This window comes from Chroicocephalus ridibundus, chromosome 8, assembly GCF_963924245.1.
Source record: "Chroicocephalus ridibundus chromosome 8, bChrRid1.1, whole genome shotgun sequence".
Classification (NCBI taxonomy): domain Eukaryota; kingdom Metazoa; phylum Chordata; class Aves; order Charadriiformes; family Laridae; genus Chroicocephalus; species Chroicocephalus ridibundus.
The window spans coordinates 24,332,662-24,351,194 of NC_086291.1; the positions used below are offsets into that span (position 1 = coordinate 24,332,662).

At 38.5% G+C, this 18,533-nt stretch overlaps 1 protein-coding gene across 1 annotated transcript; it reads right to left on the bottom strand.

Annotated features, from left to right (window-relative positions):
- Nucleotides 1–215: 215 nt before the first annotated feature.
- FNDC7 (fibronectin type III domain containing 7) lies at nucleotides 216–18,380 on the bottom strand. The gene is made up of 14 exons (XM_063344858.1): nucleotides 17,668–18,380; nucleotides 17,202–17,220; nucleotides 15,858–16,115; nucleotides 13,727–13,981; nucleotides 12,742–13,002; nucleotides 11,966–12,223; nucleotides 10,279–10,533; nucleotides 8,907–9,164; nucleotides 7,839–8,093; nucleotides 6,689–6,943; nucleotides 5,913–6,173; nucleotides 5,289–5,318; nucleotides 4,690–4,756; nucleotides 216–3,416 (listed from the first exon to the last, which is right to left on the bottom strand). Exons 1-13 carry the CDS (start codon nucleotides 17,728–17,730, stop codon nucleotides 4,716–4,718), a joined length of 2,469 nt encoding a protein of 822 aa, XP_063200928.1. The 5' UTR covers nucleotides 17,731–18,380; the 3' UTR covers nucleotides 216–3,416; nucleotides 4,690–4,715.
- Between the last annotated feature and the right edge of the window lie 153 nt (nucleotides 18,381–18,533).

Consider the following 18,533-nt stretch of genomic DNA (forward strand, 5'->3'; position numbering starts at 1 on the left):
CCAACAGCATTCTGGCTTGTATCAGGAATAGCGTGGCCAGCAGGAGCAGGGAAGCGATCGTGCCTCTGTACTCGGCACTGGTGAGGCCTCACCTTGAGTACTGTGTTCAGTTCTGGGCCCCTCTGTACAAGAGGGACACTGAAGTGCTGGAGTATGTCCAGAGGAGAGCTACCAGGCTGGTGAGGGGTCTGGAGACCAGGTCATATGAGGAGAGGCTGAGGGAACTGGGCATGTTTAGCTTGGAGAAGAGGAGGCTGAGGGGAGACCTCATTGCCCTCTCCAACTACCTGAAAGGAGGTTGTGGAGAGGTGGGTGTTGGCCTCTTCTCCCAGGTGAATAATGACAGGACCAGAGGAAATGGTCTGAAGTTGCGGCAGGGGAGGTTTAGATTAGATATTAGGAAGAATTACTTTACTGAAAGAGTGGTCAGGCACTGGAACAGGCTGCCCAGGGAGGTGGTTGAGTCACCATCCCTAGAGATATTTAAGAAATGTCTAGATGTGGCACTTCAGGGCATGCTCTGAAGGGCAGAGATTGTAGGTTGTTTGGTTGGACTCGATGACCTCAAAGGTCCTTTCCAACCATGAAGATTCTGTGATTCTGTGAAAACGATTTAAGCAAGACACCGAACTTAAAGTTGCCATTGGGGTTTAGTATTTTGCAGCTCTTGAGTTTGGATCCAGAGACTCTTTAATTCTTTTTTGTCTTGCTGATGCCGTTTTATTTCATGTGGCCTTCCTTGAAAGCGGGAGGAACAGATCCACAGAACTTGAACAAAGCAGCTCTGATGAGAAATGGTAAGATCAGTGGAGTCTCCAGTGCTGGTGGGTCTGATGCAGTTGCGAGCAGTACGGCTGCAGTGGACATTTGGCTTGGGGTCATTAGAAGAAAATTTCCGACAATTTGGAGGTATTGCGAGAGTCTTCCTCGGAGGTATGGTTGCAGAACTCCTGTCTGATGGAGCCCCTACAGTTATTTTTCAGTTCTCAGGGTAAAAGCGCAACAAACCAAACACTAAGAACCTGAAGTTCCACAGAATGCCACGTGTCCATAGTTGCCTAGCTGGGATGGTCATTCCTCCTGAAGCCTCACCTATCTTGGAAATTTCCTGTGGCTTCAACAATAAGTACTTATTTGGACTACTAATACTAATTTGAGAAATACACCTCTACTTTGTTTTTACTCTTTTGAAGATGCTACTCGATTAGTCGAACAATATTACAGATCTTAAGAAGCAGCAAACTGGCATTCTTTTATTTTGAGGCAGGGTCAAGACTTTGGCCCCAGAGATTCCCATCTACCTAATGCCACATAACTGCAGGTAATTAGTGCAAAAGGACTTGGATGTATCTGACTTTTAAACATAATAGGAGTGGTACTTTGATTATCTATATTGAAATAGGTGACTTGAATGGCAGGGCAATTTATCAGATCACGTTGTGGGGTACTGGATACACCGTGCTTAGCCATGTTTTTTATACTTTATATGTTAATGAAGAAACATGAATAAGCTCATACTTTTAGTATTTACAGCTGAATATTACTGTACTGACTCAAAGACAGGATCTCTTAAGGGGAACCTGAGAGAAATAGATGACTTCTACTGGCTTTGGTAGATGTTTGAGCCCTTTCCGCACTGCTGTGAAGTGCATGTGACTTTACATACAGGAGATGTCCACCAGCAGGGTAAACCAGCATTTAAACGCCACTCTTAAGGTTTTGCAATGTGATTGTTGTATCTTTTCCCGCCCCCCCCCCCCTCTTCCCCAGCAATAGCTGGATATGGGAGAACGCTTCTTAAATCTCAGCAATTTTGGGTCAAATCTGAAACAAACCAAAGGATAGATTTTTGCCAGTTTCTTTACTGGACTGAAAAGAGCCTATCTAAATTTTTAGCTATTCTGTGTTGAACACAATTACAAATAATTTGTATTTGGAACAATACATACAATTTTTTTTTTGCAAGTGTTCATCTTAGTGTAATTGCAACTAATACATCTTTAAAATTATTCCTTTGTTAACATTTTTATTAAGTAAGCATTAATGAATGCATCTATCATGAAATAACCAAGGTGTTTTTAATCACCTAATTTTTTAGTAGAAGTGATTTCACAGATACGGTTCTGAACGCATTCATTTTACTTAGCATATCAATATGCTGCCTATCTCTGGGTCTTCCAACAGGAATTTTCTCGATTGTCAAATTTTTCTTCTTTTAGTAGGTTTGTAGAGTTGGTTTGGGGTTCCCCCTGTATTTTTTTGTTTTGTTTTGTTATTTTGGAGTTTATTTGGGTTTTCTTGGCTGGTTGCTTTTTTTGCTTCATGAAGACCAGAGCTCTATAAAGGTAAATAGTATAGAAATTATGAAAACACTACATCTAATTGTCCTTTCCTGTGATCTTAAAACAAGCCAGTTTGACCCATAAAAAAGCATTTGCCTCAACCTGGAGAGAACCTGAAACTAATCCTGACTAAAGTTTTTTAATCACCTCAATGAGTGCCAGTGATGTTTCACAGATCAGCAGTGCTAATTATTATTAGACAATGTCTAATGCCTGAGTAACAACGCCTGCAACACGCACACAGCCACAGCAGGAGGTGTGGATCTGGCTCGGTTTGGTTGTGTTGCTTTTCCTCCATGTTTGGTAACTATTGTTACCTACTTGTTTTAAGCTGAATGTATATAGTTTTTCTTGGAATTTTGACCCCTCTTCAGGTTTTTGCCTTTTCTTTTGTTTTCTTTTTTTTTTTTTTAACAGACATGCAAATAATACATTCTGTTACAATTACAATTTTCATTTTCACTCATGAAAATGAGAGGAGCTGATGAAAATAGTACTGCAGCATTGTCAAGGTTGTAGTGTCAATCTTGAGATGTCAATGTCTGTATGCCAGGAAGAATGGAAAAAAAATACAACAGTTTATAATTGCTTGAAATACATTAAGGTTACTGTTAAAGCATGGAAATATCAGAATTGTTTATATGAAACAAGAAAGCTGTGGCTTGAATTTGATTCCAAGAGAAACTGACTGCTTTAGACCTCTGAAAATCCAGTTAATAGCCATCTGGTTAAACACTTAGGCTTTGGTGACAATGATGTCATGATGACTGCAAAGAAAAAATATTTAAATAAAACCCTCAGGAAGAAAGTCATGAACAATACTTGTATTTACTTTTTTTTTTTTTTTTCAAATTAAATGAGAAAAGCATCTTTTTATTAAGTAATGCAGGGCAGTAAATAACGTTTCCTAAAGAAAGCCTTATTTGACAGTGAATAAACGCAGATCTCGTTCTAAGAAGCAACATGTAATTCTTGGGCCATCTACAATCAATGTATTGAAGAGTAAGATTCCCATGAGATTATTTTGTGGAAGTGATCAGGAGCAGTGAGTGAGATACGCAGTACAACTGTGTCCTGTGAAGGAAGGAAACTTTCAGAATGCATGGTATCTATTTTTGTAAGCTGAAAATAGTGTTAAAAACCCTGTTGCCTTTGGTAACCTTTATACATAAGCTTCTGAAGACTGTTTTTGTAAGATATCTTTGACTAATTGTTTTAATGTGTATGTAGAACCCGTGGAGCTTGAACTTTTGTTTCTGTGTTGGCTGAAAAAGTGACCACTGTGTAGTATGAGAAAAGGTTCTGCCTTTTACGAAAAATGGGAAATAAAAATGTTAGTAATAACTGTCAGCTCTTCATTAGCCACAAAACAAAATAAGTTAATGTGAAGAGGACGCTATGTTTACCCTCATGAGTCACCTCGCAAAATTGTAAGGGAAGCAACTTTTTTAAAATTTAAATTAAAATGAAATAGCCTTAGAATACTTGATTAAGCCTCAAGTTACTTTTCATTGAGGGCACCTAAACGACTGTTGTTTGGGTTTTTTTTTTAAGGAGTTAAATTTCACTCTTTTAATCTTTATTTCAGCCCTTACTACTTCATTGATACATTAGGTCTAGAACACATCTACTGATTAATGACTCTATGGAAGAGCTTTTAAAACTGATCGCTTTACAGAGAAAATTACAGTTCAAGATTATGGAGGTCTCCATCAGCATTCATCTGCGTTTTAAAAATTATCAATTGGGGCCCAAATTTGGTGTCTTGGATTAGATCTCAGATACAGCCAGCTCTTCGGCTTTCCTCCTCCCAGTTCTCAAGCAGCTGTCGCAGTTACGCACAGATGTCATCTTTCCAGCTTCAGGGAAAGAAAGACTGGGAAGAGCATTTAGGGAGAACAGTGCATCAACAACCTTAACATCCAGGATAGCTGTAGAACAGCAGGAAAGAGGAGGTGATCAACTTTGGGGGGAAAAAAGTCAACAGTGACTCCTTGCCATTCTTTTGAGAAAAGGACAGTGAATAGTCCAGAAGAGAGAAAGTAAATGAGTGCTGAAAAGTATCTTGATCTGTTTGGATTTTGTGGGCTTTTCTGGGTCGCTATAGGGTAGTATTAGAAAAGACAATGAAGTGAAAGAGGGTTTTATTGTAAACAGAGGAGAGGAGAAATCAGTACTGACAGTAGGAATAGACAACATGGGGTTTCTGAGGTAAATATGATGAATTTTAACAAACCAGTTATATTTAGGATATACAGGGCTGATGAAACTTATCCCTCCAATCCCAAAGCAGCAGGAAAAGTTTGGTTAGTACATCCGAATCTGAATTACTATTCTTATAACTTACCTCCTTATCCAAACCAGGATTTTCATCTAGATATGTTGTTCTGCATTGCTCTTTCCTCTATAAATCACTATAACAGAATTCAGAAATTGAGACAATTTCAGTTATGGGAAAGCAACTGTCTTGAGAAATGTTCATTTCAGTTGCTGCTTTTGAAGTTATTTCTAGTGGTTTACGCAGGCAAATAAAGCACAAATCTATCCTGTTTAAATCCCAGATGAAATAAGCATAGGTTGAGGTAAGCCACTCTTTTTTTACTTTTTTTAAAATAAAAATCAGAAGCGTGACCTAGTTTAATTTGTAATGGAATATGGCAAGGCTATAAAAGATAAGCCTGCCTTTTATTACGCGCTATCAGATAAACAGTAAATGTTGTGACAGTGTAGAGAGCATGATGGTATACAGGCCACAATATAGTTAGGATTATTTTTTTTTAATTATACATTATAAGATGGGGGAGTGAGACAAACCTGTATAACATTAACGCAGGCCTTGACTATCAAATATTATTTGCAAATGTTATTTGCATCTTATTTGGAGTCACATGATGCTAACATGTTTTACAAACATGGATTTGGAATGAATGTACTGTGTGCTCTTACCCATTCCAAGAGAGCTTCCAGAACAGGTTACTGAAATGACAAGAAACAGTAGTATAAATGTTAGGTGTCAGGTTGTAAGCTGGAAAACAGTAGTAGTCTGTAGAACGTAGTCCATGCTATACAACTGTGCAATCCCAACAGAAAGCAGTAGAGAACTGCTATAATAATGGATTAAATTTATGCCCTAGGAAAGGAATCCCAAGGAAATTACTTCCCCTTAAACAATTTTTACTTAAAAACTGTGCTTAGGAGCGGTTCATAGAAGAACAATAATTCTATAAAACAAATTGGAAAACAGAACTATTAAAAATCCTCATTCATTTGCTTCTGTATTCTAAACACTACTAACTTCCCAACTGAAAATTAACCTCTTTGTATTCACCAGGTCATGGGTGATCCAGTTAAGAGGCACCTGTATAGATAAGTATGCCCCGTCCCAAAATGCTCCTGTGAAGTTCCCATCTCAGATATTGCAAGATAGCACCCACAACATTTACTCTGGAGTCAACACTAGAATAGAAGAGTTCTATTCCATGCCACTGTTACTCGCATAACTTCAGATTACGTTTAACCATCTAGCGTGCATGGACAAAAATACATCATTCAAAGAAATTTAAGTTTTACCTGAATATATTTTTTTAGGACAAAATGTAAGCTTCGGCCCCTTATCAGTAACTGGAGATACTACCACTGTGTAGACATCCCCACAAGGTATCTCAGTGATATCGCAGTGACTGAGACCTGAGCTAGGGGTACAGGTGAAATTGCCTTTTGAGCCATGTAAATCGGTATTGTAGTTTATCTTTTCATCAGAAGCTCGCCAATACACCCTGATACCATTATTGCCGAGTCTATAGAGCTTCACCCCAGAAGGGCAGCAAGCACCTAATAAAAGAAGAAACATTAATAAGCAAATTTTGTGAACCCACAATATTATAAATTCCTAGAGTGCATTTTAAACCAGATGATAGCATTACTATCACACTAGATACCAGCATTTCAATGAGAAATTATTATTTCACAGAAAGCCAAAGTAATTCTTGAACTGAACCAGGGAAGAAAATGTTTTATCAGACTTATATTATGGAGCTGGAATTCCGCCGTTGTTTTACATGTTGGAAGATAGTTGCTCTCTCCTGACTATGGAGGCAACAAGGCTATCCTAGAACACCCAGAATCCTTTTGTGAACTTCTTTATATGGCTACCTGATGGCCATTATAAGAATGGTGTTTAAATAATATATGAAAATAATCCAAAGTGCATTTATTTAAGAGAGGGAACCACAGTGTATTAACTATGTATTGAATTTCAGCTGCACTACTTGTATGAGAGGAACACTATACAACTTAAGTTGTATATTGAGTCTTTTTCTTCCCAATTGCATTTACAATTTACATACTGGAAGAATATCCTTGATACGTGCAACTGGATGTCAAACCCGTTTCACTGATTGCTTTCAGAGATACTGTGTAGTTGGTGCCACATGTGATGCATCCCAGGAGACAGTAGTTTTGAAGAGTGTGACACTTTGCCTGTCCTTTTGGAGACTCCAGTGCTGTTACATACGTCTGTGCACCCATCCCAACAGACCAGCTGATATTTGTTACAGACTGTGTCACTTGAGTTAGTATCAGCTCATTAGGGCAACAAGGAGCTTAAAAAGAACAAAAAATAGAGAAGTCAATTCTATTTTGTACTTGGAAAATGGAAGGTATTCTGGGGGGTTGCAGCTAGAATAGTACATGATCAACAGTAAAGGAATGAAGACGTATACTTTTCAGACAAACATTAGCTTGCTGAAAAATACTTCACTATTCTGGCAAGCTTCTAATAAACAAAATGTCAATATAAAATCAATTTTTCTAGAACAGTGAGTTGTAACCCTGGAATTATTATATGATGATTGTTCACCAACATACTAAAAATTACTAAAATTTGTCATCAGAATCAGGATAGATCTGTAGTTTAATTAAGCAGGGTCCACCTCTACCCCTCAAGTCATATAGCTCAGTCCAGCTCTGTCTCTGTTTAAAGTCTCTTCCTGTACAATGTAAACTGACTGCAACCAAACTGCCTGTTAAAAATAGATTCTCATGTATATTAATCTCTGAACTGTGCCTGGGAATTCTCTGGGTCAGTGGCACGGGAGAAGACTGATAGCAAATTAACAGCAGGAATGGTGGTTAGGATGTGCTTTCATCTCTTCTTCACACTAGTTGTTGACATGGACATCACCACATTGCCTCTCCCAGTAATATTAAAAGTCAAATACATTAGTGGATTATGTTATTATATTTTAGTTAGCTGTGCCAGATGATAACTGGTTGCTTCTTAGCAACGAATTATCTAAGGCTTCTCAGTATGAGGCAAGTGCCAAGTGATCTTTCCTTCTCACACAAACAGAGATACATACACGTTTAAGCAGCAATAGATAGTATAATACACACACATTGTAATTAAAAAAAAAAGCCAAAAACGTATAAAGAGACATAGAACTATTTTAATATTAAGCTGCGAAATATTTTCCACTACATATAATTCCCACATACCTGTCTCTAAAGGGACACTGTAGCTTGGTAAACTCTGTCCTGCTGGTGATCTTGCTATAGCACTAACAGAGAAAGCAGATCCACAGGGAAGATTAATTAAGGTACAGGAATTTCCAGAGCTTGTGCAATGCCAAAGTCCAGCCTCTCCTCTAGCAGTGACAATATACGTAGCTTCTTTGTTGTTAGATTGCCAGTGCACACTGATTACAGAAAGAGTCTCCTTTGAGATATTTTTAATTTCAGGACTGCAGGGAGCTGAAATATTGCATATTAACAGTATTTAAACACATTGTTTATGTATAATATCTAAGTTACACATGAAAATTAAATTCCAGTTAGAACTGACAAACTACTTTGGAAAAGTATATGATCCTTAAATGTTTACTCCTGGTGAGAATTTAGAACTTGTGAAAGAACTGACAACATAAGGATTTTGCATGCAAAACCAGAGACAAATTGTAAATCTGATTTTCAAAAACTTGGAGCTACCAGAAGCATTCAATCCAAATCTGTTTTTAGGTTCATGCTTACAGTAAATTTTTAAAGGACTTCCATTTTTTTTTTATTTTTTATCATTTACAGTAACTTAGCACTCCAGTAATGCTTTTCATCCATTAATCACAGCAGTGTCTAACTAATTATTTCATAGAATCATACAATTGCCTAGGTTGGAAGGGACCTTTCAGATCATCTAGTCCAACTATCAACATAACTGACAAAAACCATCACTAAACCATATATCTAAGCACTATCTCTATCTGTCTTTCAAATACCTCCAGGGATGGTGCCTCAAACACTTCCCCAGGCAGCCTGTTCCAATGCCCAATAACCCTTTCAGTGAAGAATTTTTTCCTAATATCCAATGTAGGCCTCCCCTGGTGCAACTTGACGCCATTTCCTCTTGTCCTATCACCTGTTACTTGGGAGAAGAGACCAACCCCCACCTCTCTACAACCTCCTTTCAGGTAGTCGTAGAGAGTGATAAGGTCTCCCCACAGCCTCCTTTTTTTATGCTAAACAACACCAGCGCTTTCTTCTGCTGAAGGAGAGTAAGAATGGTCATCATACCTGTTGCCACGCTCTTAGACGCACAGGACGTGTTGCTGCCCCTGGCCTCGCTGAAAGAATAGACCGTGATGTCGTAGCGGGTGTCGCACCGGAGAGCCGACAAGGTGCAGGCGGCGGCGGTGTGTTTGCAGAGCACCTCGCCGCTGCCGCCCCGCGCCCGGGTCGCGTACATTTCAGCACCGCGGACAGGCGCCCAGGTGACACGCAGGGTGTCGCTCGACACCGCCGCCGCCCTGATGTCGCCGGGGCAGCAAGGTGCTGGGAACAGACCAGGCGGGAGGGGAACTTGAACGTGAACGGAAAACTGGCACGAAAGCCAAGAGTCTTGTTTCGTTTATCTACCCCTTCGTTCAGAACCCCTCCTTCCAAATCAGCAGAGGGTATTCTAATGTACAGGTAAAACGTAGGAATTACGTACATTTAGAAGTGAAATAACTCTAACAATGTTCTTCACAATTTCCCATTGAACTAATTTTTTTTCATTTTCCAAATATGAAAACTCTCGATGAGGAAATTTAAGACTTTGGTATACCCTTCCCAAGGCAACAGAAAAAAATACAGGAATAGAATTCAAATGTTATGTCAGGACTGTGTGTTGTAAGACTCATAGAATGGTTTGGGTTGGGAGGGACCTTAGAGATCATCTAGTTCCAACTCCCTGCCATGGGCAGGGACACCTCCCACTAAACCAGGTTTCTCAAAGCCTCATCCAGCCTGGTCTTGAACATCTCCAGGGATGGGGCATCCACAACTCTCGGCAACCTGTTCCAGTGTCTCACCACCCTCACAGGAAAGAATTTCTTCCTAGTACCTAATCTAAATCTCCCCTCTTTCAGTTTAAATCCATTACCCCATAGCGTCCTATCACCACACTCCCTGATAGAGTCCCCCTCTACCTTTTCTGTAGACCCCCTTTAAGTACTGGAAGGCAGCTAGAGGGTCTCCCTGGAGCCTTCTCTTCTCCAGACTGAACAACCCCAACTCTCTCAGCCTGTCCTCATAGGAGAGGTGCTCCATACCTCTGATCATCTTTGTGACCTTCCTATGGACTCACTCCAACAGGTCCATGTCCTTCTTATGTTGGGGGCTCTGGAGCTGAACACAGTACTCCAGGTGGAGTATATTCATATGTCCTTACTTGATGTTTGTGAATCATTAAACTATTTTCAAGTTTGTAAGCATTTTGCTGCACTTGACTATGCAAGTTAAATTCGACTGCAATGTGAAATGGTTCTTTTTCTCTGCCAACATTTGTGTGTTTTGCCCAAAAATTGAATAAAAAATAGAAGTTTAAGCCACTATCTTCCAATAAAAATGTCCAACCACAGTCAGAGGATCCAAAATGAATTTGCAAGAATACATTGCTACTTACCAGTAGTGTAATTGAATACATCACCTAAAGGACTCTGCCCAGCCTTGTTATATGCAAAGACACTAATGAAATAAGTGAAGCCACAGTCCGACTGGAAATGGCATTGAGTATGTGATGTGTTGCAGTGCACCTCCAGACCATCATCACTCTTCACAAAAACCACATAATAATGACCAAAATTGACGCTAGACCATGATACCAACAAGTGGCCAGGTTCATCCTCTTCAATTGATACATTTTCTGGTGCACAAGGAACTGAAAAAAAAATTTAAAAAAAAAGAAATAAGAAAATAATTGTAATCAGAATATTTTCATTGAAGTTATACTTTCGGAGACTAAAGGAAAATCAGGAATATATAAAATTATTCTACTCAGCTTGAACAGTTGTTCTGTCTTGCTCAAGAAAACAGCAACTTAACTGTCTTTACAGAGGATGCTACTTACATTTAGATGAAAAGTGAGTATGATTTTTACAGAACAAGATAGATGCTACCTTCACGTTTTACAGAAAAGAGACTTGCTTAAGGAGCCCCTGTGAACAAAACCAGTGGTACCAGGCAGTATTTCAAACGGAACTGGCACAGTCTGTGCTCACAAATAGTAGTTTTGGATGACAATCGGAATACTAGCTTGAATAGCAGTTGTCATTCAAAAGCCTTTATGTGAAAATGCTTTATATATTGGTATGAAACTCACTGGCTGTGTCTGAATAGAGCTGTCCTTTGCTCAGGTTTCCTTTTTGGTGGCATCCCAAAATGTCACATTAAACTGTGAACTCCATGGCTTTTACTTAAATAACATTTACTTTTTTTCTAGTTCAAAAAGTTTAGCTTGCTGCTTTTAGAATGAGTATACATGATCTAGCTGAAGCAATGTTGGCTGAGAAGATTACAGCCCACAGATTAAAAGTTGCCTCTTGCTTAAGGCTCTCTCACCCCATTAGATCCACCTCTGAGTTGCCCACATGGATGATCTCCAACTCGTATCAATGAGAAGTCAAAATAAGGCATGTTATATCAAATAATTAAGTCAATAATGTTGTGTCTTTAAGGTAGCACATAATAACAAAAATGATTTAGGTTTTGCTTACATGGACAGTTAATCTCACAGGTCAGGAAGCAATAACCTCTGACATGGCAGTGGTGCTAAGTAGCTGAAACGAGCAGCCTGTTGTCCTGACAAGGCATGGTCTGTGACGATATCTTAAGTTAGTCCAGTGGTGCTACTTTAGCTGAATGTGGTTTTATTGATCTCCTTTCAACTAACTACTAGATTTAGCCTCAAACAGTTCTCAGCCTAGGGCCAGTACTTAATGCTACTTCCTCACTGATTTCTCCTAATCTATTTGTGAGAGACCTGCCACAGTAGGACAGATCTGTTATTCCTTACATTAGTTTTACACTCGAAAAAATGACTTTAGAACAGGTACTTCTGGTAAGAGGAAAATGCAGGCTTACTGGTTCAGCCAACAATATATATACATCATTGCAAGTTTTTCTGACAGAAATACGAAGAAAGTTCAGGCTATTATCCCTGAAACAGGAAGGTATATAGTACAGTTCATGCATGAATTTTAGAAGCAGAAAGAACTATTTGAGAACCACTCAAACTGTAACTAATTTACATTTGAAATTGAAGAAATGTGTGTTAAAATGCCATAAGCTATATAATGATCAATGACACATACTAGTTTTTAAGCTTACTGCATCAGTAGGTTTACTGGATCCAGCATCATTGTATGCTGTGACAGAAACATAATATTCAGAGCTGCACTGGAGCGATGGCACCATGCAGGAGGCAGAAGATGTGTTACACTTCAGTTTCAAGAGTCCACTGGAGGCTGTCACACTGTAAGTTAGAGCTCCTTCTGTTGGCATCCAAGAAACAATAGCTCTTAAAGCACCACTATTAAAAGCTACTTGAACATCCGCTGGTGTCTTAGGACCTATGGTATATCAGTTTGGAACACATAAATACAACTTAGCATATGGCCTACAGACATGATCTTTTTCATAACTTGCAAACTAAATACAATTTTTGTGGTGCAGAGCTTACCCTCATTCATATTAAAGTGATGATTTTTTAAAGAAATAGTTCTGGTTGTACACCATCGCAAAGCTTTCTGTTGAAACTCCTTGCCTTATTTGAATATTTGGGTCTCACAGTTAGAAAAATCCTCAAATCAGTCTAAGCTTGTGTAATCCTTACTGAGGCTTCTCCTAGGTACAACTTTAGTGGTAGTTAATAGTATCTTTGCCTCAGTAACAGTCATTAAACATAGCCATGTCACCTGAGCTTTCATGAACTTTGAGATGGGGTAAATATTATAGGATCTGAAAATCTACCCAATATATCTTTAAAAAACATAATACAATCACATATACACAGAAATACTTCCCAGTATATCTTTTTTTATCTTTTTTTTTTAATGCTTACTTGGTTACAAAAAAGAAAATTTCTTACTTGTTCTTTGGTTATATGTGAAATCATCTCCAGGGATCCCATTGACATTCCAGGCATATGCCTTGATAGTATAGAGAGTTCCTGGATCTAGATTTGTAAATATCAAGGAGGTATTGGTGGTGTTCTCCTTCAGCATTCTGCCCAAACCATCTGATCTCATGAGGGACACAGAGAATCCAGCTGCCATATACACAGCCTTCCAGCTCACAGCAATGGAGTCACAACTCGGAGAACTAACAGACAGAATCGGAGCAGCCAGGACTGTTGAAAAAGAACACCAAGTGACCTCTTGGTTTTTCAGTAATACTGTTTGAAAAGGCCAAATTTGAAATGAATACACACAATCACCAAACTCTGAGAGACAAATTAAGCAACAACAAAACCAAAAATAAATTAATGCAAGACTGACAGCATAAATACAGAAACTGATTGCAGCATCCATTATGATATTACAGGTTTCGTAAAATGAATGTAAGTCATACACAAAATATGAAATATTGAATGTGTACAAGACTGAAAATCACTAAGAAGATACTGCATTTCCCATCCTCTAAGTTTTACCTTGTCTTATTTTATAGTTTTAGTTGCTGCTTCATTTCTTCCACTCCCTCAAGTTATGTCTTTTGTTAAAATAAAATTTGATTCTGTTAAAATAGAATACATATATTCATATAAATGCTAGTAAAACTTCCTATTAAACATTTAACTTACAGTACTGTTATAAAGTAAACCATTAATTCAGACTCTTGTCCTGGTCATTAAGTCAGATGGCTGAATTCTAGTCCTCAAAAACTGAAAGGAGAATGTGATCAATACAATTTAAAATACGAGAATATAATAATTCAGTACTGGTGCGTGCATGCCTGGGCTATACTGTTTGTTTTCTGTTCAAATAAATAAACAAATAAAAAGGATGCTGCGTGAATGCTTTATACTATAACATCATTACAGAATTTGAAATAAGAATAAGACTTTAAAAGTCCACCTGTTTTTGCTTTTCTGAAAGGTGAAGGCCGGCTTTTTCCTCCCGAATTTATAGATCTGATAGTGATTCTGTACAAGGTGGCAGGTTTCAGTCCCGTCACTGTGCCTGGAGAATTTGTAACTACAGTTTCAGTGAAGGAATCTCCATCTTGTGCAGTCAGCAGATAACTAGTAGCCCCAGGTACTGCTCTCCATTCCACTGTGATACTGCTGCTAAGTTTTGAATAAGCTTGCTCAATAACAGGTATGTCTGGAGCTAAAGTGGAAACAACGATAAACATACTGAAGTTGGGGAACTCAGCCCTGTGAAACACTAAGTGCTCTGAACATTTCACGAAGACAAAGCGTAGGACAAATGGCCCACGCTTTCTATGAATGTTTAAGTTAAATGAAGTTTAAATGAACATCAACAACATAGAATCTTCAGATATTGCAGACCAACTTTCATCTTTCAATAAAAATATTCTAGTACCCTTGAAATCACTACTGAAAATGACCATTCTTTAACACAGGTTGCGCTGAGAGGTCTCTTTTTTGTCTTGCTCTAGAGCCAATGAACTACACTGGATGTTTATAGAAAGCAATGTGCAAAGCAAAATATACAAAGAAGAAGAGGGTGTTTATACAAAGCAGCCTGACATAGGATGCTGAATCTTAGGCTTTTCTATATCAGAGCAACGTACAATAATTTAGTTTGGAAGGGACGATGGGAAGTCATCTTATCCGACGCCCTGCTCAGAGCAGACAGATATACAATAACATGACACATCAAATACTGCAATTAAATGCTTTTCTATTATGCTATGCTGCAGGCCATTCAGAAAGAGCTCTTGTGTACTGCTCTTGTGTACTACACTCACAAAAGTAACTACAGAGGGTGTATTTCTTAACCACAATAAATTTATGTTCAGTGATCAAGATTTTCAGACTAGGATCAGCATATGTAAAGCAAGTCCATATATTGCAAGGCTGCAAAAGACTCAGTAGAAGAGAAAAAAAGACAAAATGAAGGTGTATTGCACTTAAAATTTAGAAAAGGAATGAAAAAGTATTTGGGACGAAACTATGAGCCTTGAGGCAAACTTATTTATAGCAAGGTAGCTAATTTGGGATTTCAGAGATCCTAGCAAGTATTATACAGAGTTATACAACTCCTGAGCATTATGTTTGCTCCCTTAGTCCCAAGCATTTTCTCATTCAGCTGTAGTGAGACATCATCTTTTGCCCCATTTGTAAAAATGGCAACATATATTCTATATGACCTTGCCTATGGAACATTTGCAGGTGTGTTTTTTGCCATCTTTGGGCAAGCTATTGCACTATGATTTTTTTTTTCTTTTAAAATATTGTCTTTAGTAACAATTCATAAAAGTTTCTGTGCAGGAAATCCTTAGGCAAGTCTAACAGAATTGCTTGACTAACAGTCAAGCAGAGAATATATAGCACATGATTTATATCAGAAATAAATTACTGAGCATTAATCATTAATATCTGTCCTCCTGCAACTAAGATAGGAATAGAAGTTTTTTCATACTTATCAAGATAAACACTACTGCATTTATATTTTCAATTTTTATTGTAATAATTATTTTTGCAAGAAACAAATTATACTGGAAAAACAATGAGCATTTCTAAAAATTATCAGTCAAATTATCTTTAAGCAGAATTTGAACAGAATATTTTTTCAATTACATTTCAGTGATGAAATAAAAAAGCACTTCTGTTTATGTAGATTCTTCTCCAATGACCCTCAATGACTTATATGCTGCAAGTCCTTTTGTGAATGAAACAAAAATACCGTTTAGCAGTATCAGTACTGAAAAATGTGAATAGCTTCACATCTGCGTTTGTCATGAAAGGGGAGGTGACTTGAAAAGCTGCAGTCTGAGCAAGCTGTTCATGGCAGGTCAGGGAAACATATATATTAAAAGAAAGCAGAGAGGAAAAGGAGCTAATCATTCTTAATATTGAACTCGGTAGGAGAACCAGCAAAAGGCTCCAACAGGAATGGCAGCTATTCCCTACCAGTACAATAAAACAACAAGGATAAAATCCCAGTCCTACTATAATCCCACTCCCCTATAATTTTCCAGTCAATGGAAATTATACTTCACAAAGTTTCTCTTACTAACCTGTTGACTGCATAATCTGTGTTTCTGCAAGAATAAGTCCATTCTTGTCAATAGCTTCTGCTTGTATAGCATAAATAGTATTGGGAATTAATGAAGTTAGAGTTCCTTTCAGTGTAACATCACTAAAATGAGACAGTAATGAATGGCCTACAGTATTGACAGCGGTAGCTGTGACTCTGTAAGAAGAGGCTCCTGAAATCTTGGGCCATCTGAGATAAATGCTCCATGATGTCACATCGTATACAGACACAGAGAAACCTAAAAAAAAAAATCATTATCAAAAAACCACATTTCAGTCGTTCCTGAATTTAGTCAAGTCTTGACAAGATTGTTCAGTGCCTTATCAAGAATCTACATGACCTAATTTTCAGATGACAGGCATTCCACTGAATTTAGAGTGCTATTTCCCTTGTTTGCTTTTGTAATCCATTAATTACTGTAATAACTGCTGCTTGCTCTTATAATATAATGTTGTGATGATGGCTATTTTTCTTAAAACCCCCATATGCTGTAGTCTAATTATTTTAAAAAATAATGGGTATTATCCGTATGTGAACACAAACCCAGCATCAACAGTATTCCACACAGGAATAGGATCAAATGCTTGTTTTGCAAATCATGAAAAGAATATGCTACAGTAAGTGTTCAGATACTGCAACAACATGTCTGCAACAATTAAGCATTTAAGACTGTTGACAGTGCAGTATATGCAGGAACATGTACTATCACCAGAGAATGAATGAATTCTGAGGGCATTTCTTGTAATCTTGCATTCCTCAATATTTTAAACTAGTCAGTATTACAGTTAAAGGCAATAGGAGCTGTAAGGAGAAAATATGAGATTGAAGAAAGTATGAAATGTTGTAAAACATTGGAAATATTTGTGCTTAGGACATCATGCTTCTTCTGGTGTGTTTTGGGGGGGGGTTGGGTGTGTGTGTGGTTTTTGTTTGGTTTTTTTTATTTTATTAAAAGATACAGCAATTAATTGTGTGCAAATATGGGACAGTTTTGATCCTATTTGTAGCACAGTTATGTAGGTAACAAACAGCACAATTTGTCCAGCTGAGCGTTCTCCCTGGTTCACGCTGGTGTCAAGGCATAAGTGGTCTGTCAGAATCTTTTGAGAGTGTCCGACAGAATTAGGACTCCTAAAAATGAGGTTTAAAATTGATAAAGATATCAGCATAGATTTTTTTAAAGCTCAATCAAGATTGAAAACCATTTTTGTTTATAAAGGTGCTAGAACTTACAGAATGTTTATTAGAAATCACATGTGTGTGTTCTCTTCAGACCCATTCAAAAATAAGCAGGCAAAACCAAAATATCATTTTGAAGATTTACCTGTGTTAGATGAAAAGATCTGAAAAGGAAGATGCAAAAAAATTAGAAATACAAAATTAAATATTTTATTTTGAAAACTAAAAAAAAATAACGATAGTAACAACAACAACTTAAAATACTACATTTTTTAAATACACTTTACTGATATGATATATTTGCATAACACTTAAAGTTATGCAACCAATGAGCTTTGGTACATGTATGCAGATTGTACTACTACATCTTCCTCTCTGAATGTGCCTATTGATCCAGTTTTCAGCTGTTGACAGACTTCAAAAGTCCTAATATACTATTTTATTTTTCAGTCACTTGTAAGCACTGTAAAAGTGTAATAGTAACAAAACACGAACGGAGAAGTGGGTGTCAGGTAGTCTCTACCCTAGCTTTTAGTCTACTTTTTTTACTACAAAGAGTACAATATAATTCATGAAAATAGTTTTAAAGCAAATGAGTTAGGTGCACTCACCATTTCTAGGCAGCTGAAAAGCAGTCCGATAAATATTAATGATTTACTTTTTGCACCGCACATCTTGTCAGAGCTTTGTTCCAGCCTTTGCGGGGGGATGAGCTCCGGCCGATGCCTGCTGTCACTAGTAATATTTTGCAGCGGTGCCGTCCCCGCAGGTTTACTCCCTGGGACGAGAGGAGGTGGAGGCTGCCGTAGGGAGGCCCTCCTCCCTGCTGGACCACAGCCTGCCAGCCATCACCAAAGCCATGGTGGGATGAATCCCACAGCATCGAAACTTTAAGCAGGCAGGTGGTGGGTTTTTTCCCTTCTGTTGCAGGATGCAGTTTCTGTATTGCTTATATGAGATTCATAAAGTAATTAAGCCCAATGTAAATTCGAAATCTGCCGTTCAGCTTCTTGCCTATTGCCATTTTTGTCCACTTACAGGGATCTTTTCTTTCTGCCAGGAATGCTGCCCTCGTCGTACTGCCCGTTGAATGGAATGCCGCCATACCGACTGGGAAACCGCAGACCGAGAAATTTTCCTCTCATTTCTTTGCAATTCGTACCAGCTGCTGGTTCCTCTTTGACAACACGCCTTTGTGCCTTCGAACTGTAACTTCTGACAGGTGATTTTAGCTGTCAAGCAACGGTATCTTCCTATGAACCGATAGTGCTTTCTTCGGTGGCTTACGCGAACCAAACAGGGAACCTGGGGGCCATTTTTATGAGGGGCCCATGGCGGCGAGGGCAGTTTGACACCCCGAGGGGTCCCGGGGCCACGGCAGGTTTCGCGGAGGTCCCCCCGGCTGCTCCCCACACAGCACAAGGAGCCCGCCTCGGGGCTGGGGAGCCGGCTCCCGCCGTGCCGGGCTCACCTTCCG